Source organism: Hyperolius riggenbachi, chromosome 2, assembly GCF_040937935.1.
Source record: "Hyperolius riggenbachi isolate aHypRig1 chromosome 2, aHypRig1.pri, whole genome shotgun sequence".
NCBI classification, from domain to species: Eukaryota; Metazoa; Chordata; class Amphibia; order Anura; family Hyperoliidae; genus Hyperolius; species Hyperolius riggenbachi.
This window is the reverse complement of record NC_090647.1, coordinates 48,462,100-48,476,678: the sequence shown is the minus strand read 5'-3', so window position 1 is coordinate 48,476,678 and position 14,579 is coordinate 48,462,100. Positions and strand designations below refer to the sequence as shown.

Below are 14,579 nucleotides of genomic sequence, written 5' to 3'. Positions count from 1 at the left end.
GCATGGCAGCCAGGAAATCTAATACAGTGTTTCTCAACATTTTATTGGCATGTATTCCTTTTAAAACCCAGTACTCCCCAAGTACTCCCTACTATAGAAACTTTACAAATATACAGGGTGGGGCACTTATATGGATATACCTTAATACAATGGGAATGGTTGGTGATATTAACCACTTCAGGACTCAGCCTTTACCCCCCCCCCCCCCTTCCTTAAGGACCAGCGCTGATTTCGCTGATCTGTGCTGGGTGGGCTCTACAGCCCCCAGCACAGATCAAATAACAGGCAGAGCGACCAGATCGCCCCCCTTTTTTCCCCCACTAGGGGGATGATGTGCTGGGGGGGGGGGGGTCTGATCGCTCCTGCCTGCGTGGGGGCACCTCAAAGCCCCCTCCACCGCAGGATTCTCCCTCTTCTCCCTCCCTGCCCCGGAGATTGGAGGCTGCACAGGAACGGATCTGTCCTGTGCAGCCTCTAACAGGCTCCTGCCTCTCATGTGACAGTGATCCCCGGCCGCTGACTGGCCGGGGATCGCTGATCCAGTACAACGCTGCTACTGTTAGCAGCGTTGTACAAATGTAAACAAAGCAGATTATTTCCGCTTGTGGTTACATTTAGCCTGCGATCAGCGGCCCGCAGGCTATTCACGGAGCCCCCCGCCGTGAATTGACAGGAAGCAGCCGCTCGCGCGAGCAGCTGTTTCCTGATTAATTAGCCTGCAGCCGGCGTCGCAGATGTGAGTCGCTGGTCCTGCAGCTACCACTTTGCCGATGCGCGTTATGAGTGTGCGGTCGGCAAGTGGTTAACTACCTGTTTGTGGTACATTGGTATATGTGAGGGGGGAAACTTTTCCAAATGGGTGGTGACCATGGTGGCCATTTTGAATCCAACTTTAGTTCTTTCAATAGGAAGAGGGTCATGTGACACATCAAACTTATTGGGAATTTCACAAGAAAAACAATGGTGTGCTTGGTTTTAACGTAACTTTATTCTTTCCCATTTTATTAAGGTGTATCCATATAAATGGCCCACCCTGTATAGTGTACTACATGATAATTGGTTCTAAACAATTTCCAAGCATTTACTATTGCTTTCAAAGAGACTCTGAAGTCTCCTAAAAATTAGGTTTTTACTTTAAAAACCTCTTTAACATAATTGCCCCCCCTAAAACGCCATAAATCACCCCAAATTACCTGGGATACATCGCAGGGCTCCTTCTGCATAGAGGCAGAACTTTGCGCTGTAGCTCTGCCTCTACATGCGTCCATCAGCGCGGATCGCCGCCTCTTCCCGCCCCTCTCAGTCTTCCTTCACTGAGAGGGGTGGGGGAGAGGCGGTGATCAGCGCTGATTGACACGCATGGAGGCGGAGATACAGCCCAAAGCTCTGCCTCCTTAGGGCAGCAAAATCCACAACCAAGAAAGTCGTGGATTTTGCCAGGGGAATTAGGGGTGATTTATGGCTGTTTCAACCGCAGGAATGCAGCGTTTTAGGAGGGGCAATTATGTTAAAGAGGTTTTTAAAAGTAAAAACCTCAATTTTAAGAGACTTCAGAGTCTCTTTAATTAGCTAAAACACTAATTTGGTGTTTAAATAAGATTTATACATTTCTGAAACTCTAAATTTGTTCTTGGTTAAGTATATCAAGCCTGAGTACCCCCTGGAACCATCAGAAGTACCCCCTGGAGTACGCGTACCACACGTTGAGACCCTAGGATCTAATACACACCTCATGCAATTTATTATGTTTGCTGGGACAGTGTTAGCTGTGTCGTGTAAGATTGTGAGAAGCTGCAGTACCAAGATGACACTCCACCTCCCTCCAATGTCAGGTTTAGATGAAGGCATGGCCCTGGAGGGGTGAGAGGGGCATCTGGACACAGGTAATTGGGCTAATGGAAAGAGGAGCAAAGCAGCTAAGATGGGGGCGTACCATTATCCCTGACGTTTAGGGCTCCTAGAGGTGCAGATGGGGTCCTTTTATTTTACAAACAAAAAAAAACCCTCAAATTGGTTTGTGTTCAGATGAGAGTATGTGGATGCTTCTGAATACAACTGTTCATTTACTATCTGTGTAGCTGTAGTTGGTGATTCAGAAGAGCCAGTTGGGCACATACCAGCATGTGCACTACATGTGCGCCTGTGGGTTGGCTACTCCGCTCCGTCATCAGTCTCCCAGCGCCGATCACCGTCTATTTACATTGTACAGCGTTGCGATCCAAGGCAGGGCTGTACCTGGGACAGCCATGTCACTCGGCTGTCCCCGGGGGGGGGGGGGGGGGGGGTGGCTTAAGAGTGATCAGCTGTCATAGGCTGGTGGGGGGAGGAAATAATTAAAAAATAGGTCAATTTATTTTCAAAAATACACAAATAAACACCGGGGGCTCTGTTGGTGGGCAGAAAAGGGGGGGGGTGGGGAGTTCATTTGTGTGCTGCGTGGTATGGCTCTGCAGCAAGCTGTTAAAGCTGCAAAACCCAAAATTGTAGGCTGGGGGGGTGCTCCGTCCACATATATGATTCCTGGCATATATGTAGACGCGTGTGCGACGTCACACGTGCCCATGTACGCCGGCAACCACGTGGGGCGCCTGTATGTAGACGGAGCAAGGAGCCAGCGGCGGACACTGACAGGTGAATTATACTGCACAAGGAACATTTCACATGGGGGGGCGGATGCCACATCACAAGGCCGATCCCGAGAGCTTTCAGCATGAAATTGATCAGGAATTGGCCTGTGGTGTATGGGCAGCTGACAGATCCTTCTCTGATCAGAGATCGATCTGTCTCTAGATCGATCTGCCCATACATTGTCTGATGTATGGACACCTTTACAATGAATATAACTGACCTGAAATAATAATTTCCCAGCAAGCTGAGAGTTTCATTGTAACACTTTTGTCCACGACTGGAGCATCTTATGGTGGGGGAGACAGTGTGGGGACCCATTGCTGAGGCTACAGACTTCCCACTAGTGAAGCCAATCAGAAGCTGCCCAAGTGGTTCCCATGAAACAAGCTCTTGGCTGGGATCTGTTTATTGACACAACAGCAAAGCTCAATGAGGACCCTAATCCTGAGTTAATGAGGAATCAGACAAACAGAATGTACTCCACATATTGAGCAGACCTTTATTTGTAGACATACATGAGACAATGCGCACTTCAAGTCTCTACTAGACTTCTCACCATTTCCATTTTTTGGTGTAATCTGCTTTCAGCGTCTCTTTGCAATTCCCAGCAATACAGCCACAGAGCAGAAAGAGGTAGGAGAGTGCTTCAAGCCTTTAAAGAGAACCTTTAATGTAGCAAAACATGTCCAAACTCACAGTACAGAACTTTCTGGTCTCTGCATACAACTGCATCCTACAGTAATTAGCACAGGAAGGGGAGGGACTTGTATGCATCCTGCAATAATGATCACAGGAAGGGGAAGGACTTGGATATATCCTGCAATAACTAGCACAGGAAAGGGAGGGACTTTAATACATCTTGCAATAATTAGCACCTGAAGGGGAGGGACTTGGATACATCCTGCATTAGGTAGCACTAGAAGGGGAGGAAGTTGAATACATCCTGCAATAATGAGCTCAGGAAGTGGAGGGACTTGGATACGCAAAAGCATTACATTTCTCCTCATTAGAAGGACGGTCAGTGAGATGCAAATAAATTTGAGTTGATGCAGGGTTATGCAAATGTATGCAGCTTGAAAATGAACCGTTTAAATTCTACCTCAGCAGGATTTCATTGGTTCATGTTCAAGCTGCATAAATTTGCATACAAAATTTGCACAATGCTGCATCAACTCGACATTTTTTGCATCTCATTGATCATCCCTACTCATTATTAAAGATAAACAGTGAGATGCTAGTTTTTGAGCTGATGGGTTTAGTTTGGTTGCAACGTGTATGGATATTGAAACGGGACCAATCAAAATTCACCACAACTGCATTCAACTGGTCCAAATTCAATCTGCATACAAATTAATTTGGAAAAATCTTTGATCATCACTACTCCTCCCAAGATATGAAGACCTTAATAACAAAACCATCAGCAGAGAAGCTCCACTTGGACATATTTTATGAATGGACAGACAGCACTGTGAAGGAGGAGTGGGCGTGTCCTCAGACCATGAGGCGGGATCCGGGGATGTACCGCGTGTCGCACCAGATGTTGCTCTCTCCGCAGTTTGTTGTCCGCCTCTTGCACTGGAAGCAGCGGCGATACTTCTCAAACTGATCCAGAAGAAGGTGACTCCCGGCACTGTGTGATTGTAAGATAGAGAGAGATAAATACTATAGAGATACAGGGGCATACATCAGCTGGTTCGCCATTTGTAATCCTGTACAGCTAGCCCTGTAATTCCCACATTCCGCCATACGGAACAGCCAGAGCAGCGACCTGCAGTTTTCTGTACAGCCCAGCTATCTTCACACTTCCACACAGGGGTGGCCAATAAGATACTAATAATTTCCAGTGATGCAAATTTATGCAGCTTGGAAATGGACCAATCAAATGCAATAGCTGCGGTATTTAAAGGGGTTCTGTGGGCTATTTTAAAAACCAAAATCTGGCACTTACCTGGGGCTTCTACCGCCCCCTGCAGATAACCTGTCCCGTGCCATCACAGAAGAATGCTCCGTTCCCCCGCCGCCGGTCACCGTCTAATTATCCGTCCAACTAGACGAATGCAACTGCAGTAGAAAGTTTTCTCCTACTGCGTCTGCGCAGGAAGCTCCCGGAGACGCAAGCGGGAGACGGTGACCAGCAGTGGGGGAACTGAGGATTCTTCAGTGACGGCGCAGGACCGGTTATCTGCAGGGGTCGGTAGAAACCCCAGGTAAGTGTCAGGTTTTAGTTTTTAAAATAACCCACAGAAACCATTTAAGAAAATAAAATTTCCGTTTTTCTCACCGTTATTCGGCAGATTTGAATATGCTAGAAATTGATGCTGCAAATGATTCCCAAATCGATGAATATTTAACCAAACATGGATTTGGCTGATTGCACCACACTATATGGCTCGGTTGGCGGAAGACAAGGAGCTGGTCACTAGTGGCATCCAATTGCACAATAACATGCGGGGTAAGCTTACACTGACCTGTCCACTAGCACTTCCTCCCGTGTCTCCCGAACGTGACTAAACTACCCACGCTGTCCTCGCCTAGTGTCAAATGTGCACCAATCCCCCCCGGTGCCGGGTGCACTATACTTTACCTGTCCGTGTCTGCCGCTGGCGCCGGGCTCTAATCATACACACGCCCCACGTAATTGCCGTCGTACATGTGGCGTCATACACGCCCATGTTGCTCAGGCAACCACGTGGGGCGTGTGTATGGACAGAGCCAGGTGCCAGCAGCAGACACGGACAGGTAAAGTATTGTGCACCAGGGGGGCACATTTGATATTGGGGGGACCGCGTTGGGTATGCAGCATCGCAAGGCTGATTCCTGATCGATTTCAGCATGAATCGGCCTGTGGTGTATGGGCAGCCGACAGATCTCTCTGTAATCAGATGAGATCAGAGAGAGATTTGTCCCTCACTAGATGTATGGCTACCTATATAGATTTCCACCTAATAAATGTAGCCATTAATCTAGCGATTCTGATTCAATCAACAAAGTGATTGACGTTATTAAGGAATCGACTTCAGTATGGTTGATCGAAAGTCGATCAACTAGTAACCCACACACTACAAACAATATTCTATGCAATTCACCTTCACATTCGATCTGACCAATGTTGTGTCTCCATGCTCTGAATCCCAAAATCGATTCAGAGTCGATGGAATGACACGTGAACAGTAGCCGATTCCCTTTTTGTACTAGTGCGATCCGATTGTGATCTGATTTTGCCTGACCGCAAATGTCCTGCTAGCTGCATTTCTTCTGCCTTTCTCTTTGTGTTCCTACCAGCCAGTGAAAACCACAAAGCCCAAACCCAATCTCCTTGTGAAATTGTGCCATCTGTTGCAGGGATCACTGTCAGAGTCAGCTGCCTAGTGGTGACACTACAGAAGTGGCACCTGTAAGGAGCTCCCCCACATAACTACAATATGACAACCACATGCCACTGGCATTGCTCTCTGTGTGCACTCCCCCCACCCCCCGTAGCTGATTTTGTTATCTACGCCATCCGTCCCACCCTGTGTACGGAGCAGTGCTTTTCAGCGCTGCTAGATTTGGGTGCAGCCAGCGCCGCCATAGACTGTAATGGGAATCAGTCTATAGCAGCGCTCAGTGAGTAACATCGGCTCAGTCACAAGACGGAGCTGAAGTTGCTTAAAAACACAATAATTCGGCCTCCAGCAATCGCTGGAAGCCGAATTATTTCATTCCCCCAATATCCATGGCGGCCTGGAGGGGAATAGTAATACATACGTCCGGGACTTGTGCAGAAGCAGGATCAGCCATATACCGGCTGTATCCTGCGCCCAAGTCTACTGGCGCCGATTTCAAATGTACGCCCTGTGTACCCCTCTACCCCATTACGCCACCCACCAATCTCCCACTTTGCTTTTCACTATCCAGCTTGTCATCTGCATGGATTGGGTGTTGCAGTATTATTGGGCGGAGTTAAAGGCACTATTTTTTGACTATAAGCTCCTGGGAAGTAGATCCGGCCTTGGCTGTTTCTAATGCATATAGGAAGGCAGTGTCTGGTGAACCTGGGATTTCCTCTATAGATAGTGAGCAGCTCACACATGGCTGAGGAGAGACTTACTGGATGAAGCGCTCTTCGTCCTGCTCCTTCCCTCTCTTCAGTTCGGCGCTCTTGGTCCAGTCTTCCTGGAGAGCTTTCTGTATTCTCTGCATCTTGGAAAACTGCAGCGCTCTGTCAGACAGCAAGCTGCGGAACAGCATGAAGATCACAAACATCTGTCACTGTTTCTTCCCATGAAAACTCTGAACATTAGAAAATAATTCAACTGCAAATAAACTTATGAATTTATTCAATTTTATGTGTAGTATTAATTGTAGATAAAACATTAGTAACATGGAACAGAGTTTGATATTTGTTTTTCAACTTAAAGGAACACTATCGATTAACATGCTTTTTTCAGTTGAGATAGGAATAGTTTGGGAAGTGCTGTTAAGAAAGGGTGTATACATTTGAATGCTTATCTCTTTCTTTACTGTTATCAAATTCTTTTCGCTCTTCAGTGACGCCAAAATCTGACAGACTAAATCATGAAGGGAGGGGGATTCCCTCACACTATATCTGTTAGCCCTGTGTGTGAGAGAAAGCTCTCACTGCAGCTGCCTGTCTCTGACTGAGCTGTCTGCAGAAAGCAGAGGAAATGTATCTTATGTGCAACATAAACATTTGTAAGTGTGTGAAACCTGACACTAGAGATAGAGGTGCCTGGCTCTTCTACTGACCACATATGCTATTGCTCCGTTGTTATTGCCTGATGAAGTAGGATCAAAACTGCGAAACGCGTTGCATTGTCCCCCAGAGTATGTAAATAAACAAACATATTGGCAATTTTTGTGTCTGCTTGGAGGAGGTAAGACTACCGCTGCCTCCTCATGTTATAAGCTTTTTAAAATACGTTAATCCTTTTGGTGCCTCTGTATCCATACTAAGCTTCATATAACTCTGCTTCAATATTACACTGTTCTTAGCATGTCAGACTGCAGAGATTCACCTATGCAAATAAGACATTCCAAACGTAGCTAAAATCTACACACAATGAATTACAGCTTTTGCCTCTAATATTTAATTCATTTTAGAACAAATGGTTTGATAGTGTTCCTTTGCAGTTGGCTGATGGTGTAATGGTTAAGGGCTCTGCCTCTGACACGGGAGACCAGGGTTCGAATCTCGGCTCTGCCTGTTCAGTAAGCCAGCACCTATTCAGTAGGAGACCTTTGGCAAGTCTCCCTAACACTGCTACTGCCTATAGAGCGCGCCCTAGTGGCTGCTGCTCTGCTCTGGCGCTTTGAGTCCGCAAGGAGAAAAGCGCAATATAAATGTTATTTGTCTTGTCTTAATTGTCTAAAGAGACTCTGTAATAAAAAAACAACAAACAAACAACAATATCCCCTGGGGGGTACTCACCTCGGGAGGGGGAAGCATTAGAGTCCCAATGAGGCTTCCCCCATTTCTGTAGCTGCAGGGAATCCAGCGCTCGTACCCTCGGGCAATCTCCCTCCCCCGACAAGGGATGATTTATTTACCTTGCCGGGATCCAGCGCAGGCGCAGTAGCGGTTCTTTGTTCGGGTTAAAGGGATACTGTAGGGGGTCAGGGGAAAATGAGTTGAACTTACCCGGGGCTTCTAACGGTCCCCCGCAGACATCCTGTGTTGGCGCAGCCACTCACCGATGCTCCGGCCCCGCCTCCGGTTCACTTCTGGAATTTCAGACTTTAAAGTCTGAAAACCACTGCGCCTGCGTTGCCGTGTCCTCGCTCCCGCTGATGTCATCAAGAGCGCACAGCGCAGGCCCAGTATGGTCTGTGTCTGCGCAGTACACTCCTGGTGACATCAGTGGGAAGCGAGGACACGGCAATGCAGGCGCAGTGGTTTTCTGACTTTAAAGTCAGAAATTCCATAAGTGAACTGGAGGCGGGGCCAGAGCATCAGTGAGTGGCTGCACGGGCACAGGATGTCTGCGGGGGACCGTGAGAAGCCCCGGGTAAGTTCAGCTCATTTTCCCCCGACCCCCCCTACAGTATCCCTTTAAGGCAGAAATAGCCAAGCCCGATCGTATCCACTCTACTGCCCAGGCGCAAACGGGCTCACGCCTCAGCAGTAGAGCAGATCGATTGGGTTCGGCTATTTCTGCCTTAACCCGAAGAAGGAGCAGCTAGTGGGCCTGTGCAGGATCACGTAAGGTAAATATTTACATCGCCGCACTTCAGGGGACCCGTGCAAGCTAACGGAGACACAGCGGAGGACGGGGGAAGCCTCGTTAGGATCCAGAGGCTTCCCCCTCCCGAGGTAAGTATCCCTGGAAGCATATTTTTAAGTTCCTCTTTAAGGATTTTATTTTTAAGACTGAATTCTAAACAGCAGCTGTGACAGCCTAATGTAAATCTGCTTCATTCAGTTGCAAAAGAAACAGAAGTAATGTCCAGCACAGAAAATGCTGTCAGTATTCACTTTGTTCTAATCTGACAGAAATCTTCTGCTGCCCTAAAATTGATTGATCAATCTTGATGGCTAAATCGATGTAAAATGTGATTAATGACAGTGGTGGGAAGTCTAATGGTTTCATACTACATGAAGTTGAACAAAAATACTCAGTGGACTGCCTGCCCTCTCCAGCCAGTATGAAACTCTCCCCGTTTTTACATGGGCACGAAGCAGTGACAGTAATTACTCTGTCAGATAAAGCTATACCTCCCTAATGCCCAATTGCCTTTTATGGCTGTCAGTCTCTGGTAAGGGGTGTGGCTTCATTTTGACTGAGAGAGAATGTTTAGCCAGGCAGGGAGTGTGCCGAGTCGGAGAGGAAAATTATTTGAATCAGTGTAGCAGGTAATTTCCCTTTTTCATTTTGCCAGAACGGCACAATTTTTTAGGCAAAACTTATTTACCTAATACTTTAATAAATGTAACATATGGTTTTATCAAATGTATATAAAAATCTGTGCATGAGCAATGGGACATTTTTAGGAGCCTTGTACATACTGCTCTTTAGAGGACAGCAGCATATCCGATTCCTTCCTCTGCTGCACCAGATCGTTCAGCACAGCCAGACGTTTTCGATCTGTGGCTGTTTGGAGTTGGTGTTTGGACACTTCCTTGGCCCGCCTCTTCCTCTCAGCCAGCTTTTCATTGGTCATATCATTCAGTCCAAATACCGGCTCTGCAAATTCAGTTTCAGGAGGAGGAGCTAAACTTGGCTTCAATTTCACCTGCAGGAAGAGTTTAATACAGTTACTGAGCGAATTGTGCAGTTCTTCTAGAGGAGCTATAAGGATACCTGAGGTGTAATTTTTAAAAGGATACCTGAAATGAGAGGGATATGGAGGCTGACATGTTTATTTCCTTTTAAACAATGCAGATTGCCTGGCTTTCCTGCTGATCCTCTGCCTCTTATACTTTTATCCATAGACCGAGAACAAGCATTGTAGATCAGGTGATCTGACTGAAGTCTGGATTGGTTAGCCACATGCTTGTTGCACATGTTTGTTTCAGACACTACTGCAGCCAAAGAGATCAGCAGGACTGTCAGGCAACTAATATGGTTAATAGGAAATAAATACTGTATGTCAGCCTCCATATCTCTCTCACTTTAGAAGTGCTTTTTAACCCCTTGCGTCCCAGCCATCTCTGACCCCTTAAGGACCAGAGACTGCTGGTACCACAAAAACGGTGCTTACCGACGTATCGCTGCACATACCTGCCGCACTTCCCATAGTACAAGGTTTTCTCATATTGCGCCTGTATGATCCCGGTGCTGGGGGTGCAAACGAGGACGCGCAGCCAGGACTGCACAGGCACAGTGGCCGTCGACTTGTAAGTCAGCAATACCGCAACTGTGCCGCAGCGGTGGACTGGAGGATCGGTGCAAGCACAGGGCGGATGCAGGGGCCTGGCAGGAGCCCCAGGTAAGTGAAACTTTTTTTTTTAACTATCTTCAGGTGCGCTTTAAGGCCCCATTTACAAAAGTATCCAATCTGATGCAAGGGCTGCAGCGCGTTACTGCAAGAAATGTGTTTACAGCACTGTGCTTCGGTTAATGTGAGTCTATAGACAACGCATTTAAACGACGGAGCGCGGTGCATCACAGCGTGCATGAGTTGACCGACGGTAATCCCAAGGAATCCCGGTGACACACTTCCTGTCTAGCAGGTAGTAAGTCAATGAGCGGGGGGGCGACGCTATGCATATGACGTTGTCGGCGCACCCTGCCGCAGGTTCATATGTTTGTCCTTTTTTGCGCTGTGGTGGTATGTGGCAGGACATCACATCTCGTACTGCGCATGCGCAGGACGCTCCCGGCAATAGAGCAAGATGAAGGACGCAGGCGCAGTGGCAATCGACTGGTCAGTCGCAGGAACGAAACTGGCTCGCTGCGGGGGACCGGAGGATCGGTTTGGGCACAGGGTGGCTGCAGGGGGCGGTACAAGGCCCAGGTAAGTTAAACTGGCTTTTTCTGAATTACTTTAGGTTTCCTTTAATAAGAGCTTTATGAAAATCCTAAACTTACCTGGGTGTCCAGGGCATTCTTGTAGGACAGCATCAGATCATTCTTATCCATTAAGTACTTCTCTCTCTGAGCAGCCAGCCTGCCGGGAACAACAAAAGTCACAGAAATATTTAGTGTATTCAGTTGCAAATCCTCATCTCTGTTATCCTGTCAAAGGCTTAAGGTGACATACACTTAGCAATGTTTCCCGTCAAATTCCAGACAAAATCGTCGTTTCGAGTTTGTGTACCAAGGGTGTTTAGTGTTGGCAGCAAAGCTTACACTCACCTATGTGCTGGCATGTCTTCTTTTTTATCGCCACCCCGGGTGCTTCTCCCCGTCTCTTCTCTCCACCGCCCGTGTCATGTGACAAACACTAGGCTGAACTCTAGAAGCCCTGCGTGGTCACGTAAGGTCCATACCCCACCAGGCCTCTAGTGTTTGGTCTCTAGTGTTTGTCTTGGGACCCACGTGATAGAGAGAAGGAGGAGTAGCCGAGGTGGCGATGGGGAGAGGATGCGCCAACAGACAGGTGAGTGTAAGCTCCGTACCCGACACTCCACATGGCTGTGGGGGAGGGGGAGGCTTGGGGCACCTAGAAGGCAGACTCATCCTGAAATGTACTGAAAATCTGTGTACAGCATGTGTAAGCATCGATTAGATGTCAATCCGGTGGCCATCTGACCACTTAAAAGTGATATTTCACGCCGGGAGACGTGCACAGACGCCGGAGAGCAGCTAGGAGCTACAGGAAGCTCAGTGAGTATTTTATGCCCTGCAAACCCCCCAAAGCACAGTCCCTGCTATCCCCTCAGGCATTTCGATTAGTTGAGACTTCCAGTTGCCTGAGTTCTGGATATATGGGACTTTGCTGTATATACATTACCTAGCAATGATCATCAATCAGGCAAAGGCCCCAAACTGCAGTGTGGATATGATGGGGGATGTTTTGTCCTGTTTGTTCCCTATATTTACGCCTTATCATTGGAAAATGTCAGCTTAATATCACAGGAGAGGATATTCATTCTCATTACTGATAACAGACACACAAAAAATGCTGAGATATCAAAGGTGCTGTGAGGAAGCCATGAGAGAAAACAAGAAGCCCAGGCCCCTCCTCCCCGCCAGGCTCTCCCGTGATCACAGTAGCTGCTCCCCCATAGTTACACCAGTGAGCGGGGGTCCACTTTAAATAATATTTTTTTTATGTATGGAGCTACAGGTATAACCTAAAATATACTCAACTGAGGAGAGAAGCTATTGCTAGGGGGAGCCCCCAAGTTACTTTTGCCCCGGGGCCCCATTGTAGGTAGGACAATCCTTGGACAGAAGAACTAATATATATATATATATATATATATATATATAGGATCTTCTCAAAAAATTAGCATATTGTGATAAAGTTCATTATTTTCTGTAATGTATTGATAAACATTAGACTTTCATATATTTTAGATTCAAATACACACAACTGAAGTAGTTCAAGCCTTTTATTGTTTTATTATTGATGATTTTGGCATACAGCTCATGAAAACCCAAATTTCCTATCTCAAAAAATTAGCATATTTCATCCGACCAATAATAGAAAAGTGTTTTTAAAACAAAAAAAGGCAACCTTCAAATAATTATGTTCAGTTATGCATTCAATGCTTGGTCGGGAATCCTTTTGCAGAAATGACTGCTTCACTGCGGCGTGGCATGGAGGCAATCAGCCTGTGGCACTGCTCAGGTGTTATGGAGGCCCAGAATGCTTCGATAGCGGCCTTAAGCTCATCCAGAGTGTTGGGTCTTGTGTCTCTCAACTGTCTCTTCACAATATCCCACAGATTCTCTATGGGGTTCAGGTCAGGAGAGTTGGCAGGCCAATTGAGCACAGTAATACCATGGTCAGTAAACCATTTACCAGTGGTTTTGGCACTGTGAGCAGGTGCTCGGTCGTGCTGAAAAATGAAATCTTCGTCTCCATAAAGCTTTTCAGCAGATGGAAGCATGAAACCACTTTTGAACCAGAAACAGCGGCAGAAGCGCCTGACCTGGGCTACAGAGAAGCAGTACTGGACTGTTGCTCAGTGGTCCAAAGTACTTTTTTTGGATGAAAGCAACTTTTACATGCCATTCGGAAATCAAGGTGCCAGAGTCTGGAGGAAGACTGGGGAAAGGGAAATGCCAAAATGCCAAAAGTCCAGTGTCAAGTACCCACAGTCAGTGATGGTCTGGGGTGCCATGTCAGCTGCTGGTGTTGGTCCAGTGTGTTTTACCAAGGGCAGGGTCAATGCAGCTAGCTATCAGGAGATTTTGGAGCACTTCATGCTTCCATCTGCTGAAAAGCTTTATGGAGATGAAGATTTCATGTTTCAGCACGACCTGGCACCTGCTCACAGTGCCAAAACCACTGGTAAATGGTTTACTGACCATGGTATTACTGTGCTCACTTGGCCTGCCAACTCTCCTGACCTGAACCCCATAGAGAATCTGTGGGATTTTGTGAAGAGACAGTTGAGAGACGCAAGACCCAACACTCTGGATGAGCTTAAGGCCGCTATCGAAGCATCCTGGGCCTCCATAACACCTGAGCAGTGCCACAGGCTGATTGCCTCCATGCCACGCCGCATTGAAGCAGTCGTTTCTGCAAAAGGATTCCCGACCAAGTATTGAGTGCATAACTGAACATAATTATTTGAAGGTTGCCTTTTTTTGTTTTAAAAACACTTTTCTATTATTGGTCGGATGAAATATGCTAATTTTTTGAGATAGGAAATTTGGGTTTTCATGAGCTGTATGCCAAAATCATCAATAATAAAACACTAAAAGGCTTGAACTACTTCAGTTGTGTGTATTTGAATCTAAAATATATGAAAGTCTAATGTTTATCAGTACATTACAGAAAATAATGAACTTTATCACAATATGCTAATTTTTTGAGAAGATCCTGTATAATAGACTACGTGCCTCAACCTTAGAGCAACAAGAAGAAGTTCTGCCCCCAGGGCCGGTCCAAGCCAGAAGAAGTAGCGACCTGCCCCCAGGGGCGGTCCTACACTTGCCGACCGAGCTGGAGGGGGTAGCGGGCAGGAAGGGAGTATTAGGCAGAGCGGCGGGGAGGGAGGTTGGACCCCCCCCCCTCACCTGGGTCCCCCATATGCGCTCCCCCTCTAGCTTAATTTTAGCTGCAGCCGCCGCTATTACTAAGAGGCAGTGGGCGGGGATGACTCCCCTCTTCCGCACTCCAGCGTGCGTTCCACTGTCGTCACTTCCTGCAATGCCGTCCACTTACAATACACTGGGCGGCATTGCAGGATTGACGACAGTGGAACGCACGCTGGAACGCGGAAGAGGTGAGTCATCCCCGCCCGCTGCCTCTTACTAATAGTGGCGGCTGCTGCTGAACTTCAGCTAGAGGGGGAGCGCAGATGGGGGACCCAGGTGAGGGGGGGGGGTCCG

General features: G+C 47.2%; 1 protein-coding gene across 3 annotated transcripts in view; it reads right to left on the bottom strand.

The window, feature by feature from the left end:
- Nucleotides 1-3,102: 3,102 nt before the first annotated feature.
- The window catches only part of CCDC81 (coiled-coil domain containing 81), a 73,129-nt gene continuing 61,652 nt past the window's right edge, over nt 3,103-14,579 (bottom strand). For all 3 annotated transcript variants that reach the window (XM_068266769.1, XM_068266770.1, XM_068266771.1), the window contains exons 13-16: nt 11,160-11,238; nt 9,635-9,861; nt 6,719-6,844; nt 3,103-4,258 (exon numbers count right to left, since the gene is read on the bottom strand). In XM_068266769.1, the coding sequence (XP_068122870.1) occupies nt 4,120-4,258; nt 6,719-6,844; nt 9,635-9,861; nt 11,160-11,238 (571 nt within the window). In that variant the 3' untranslated portion in view covers nt 3,103-4,119. The remainder of the gene's footprint in view (nt 4,259-6,718; nt 6,845-9,634; nt 9,862-11,159; nt 11,239-14,579) is intronic.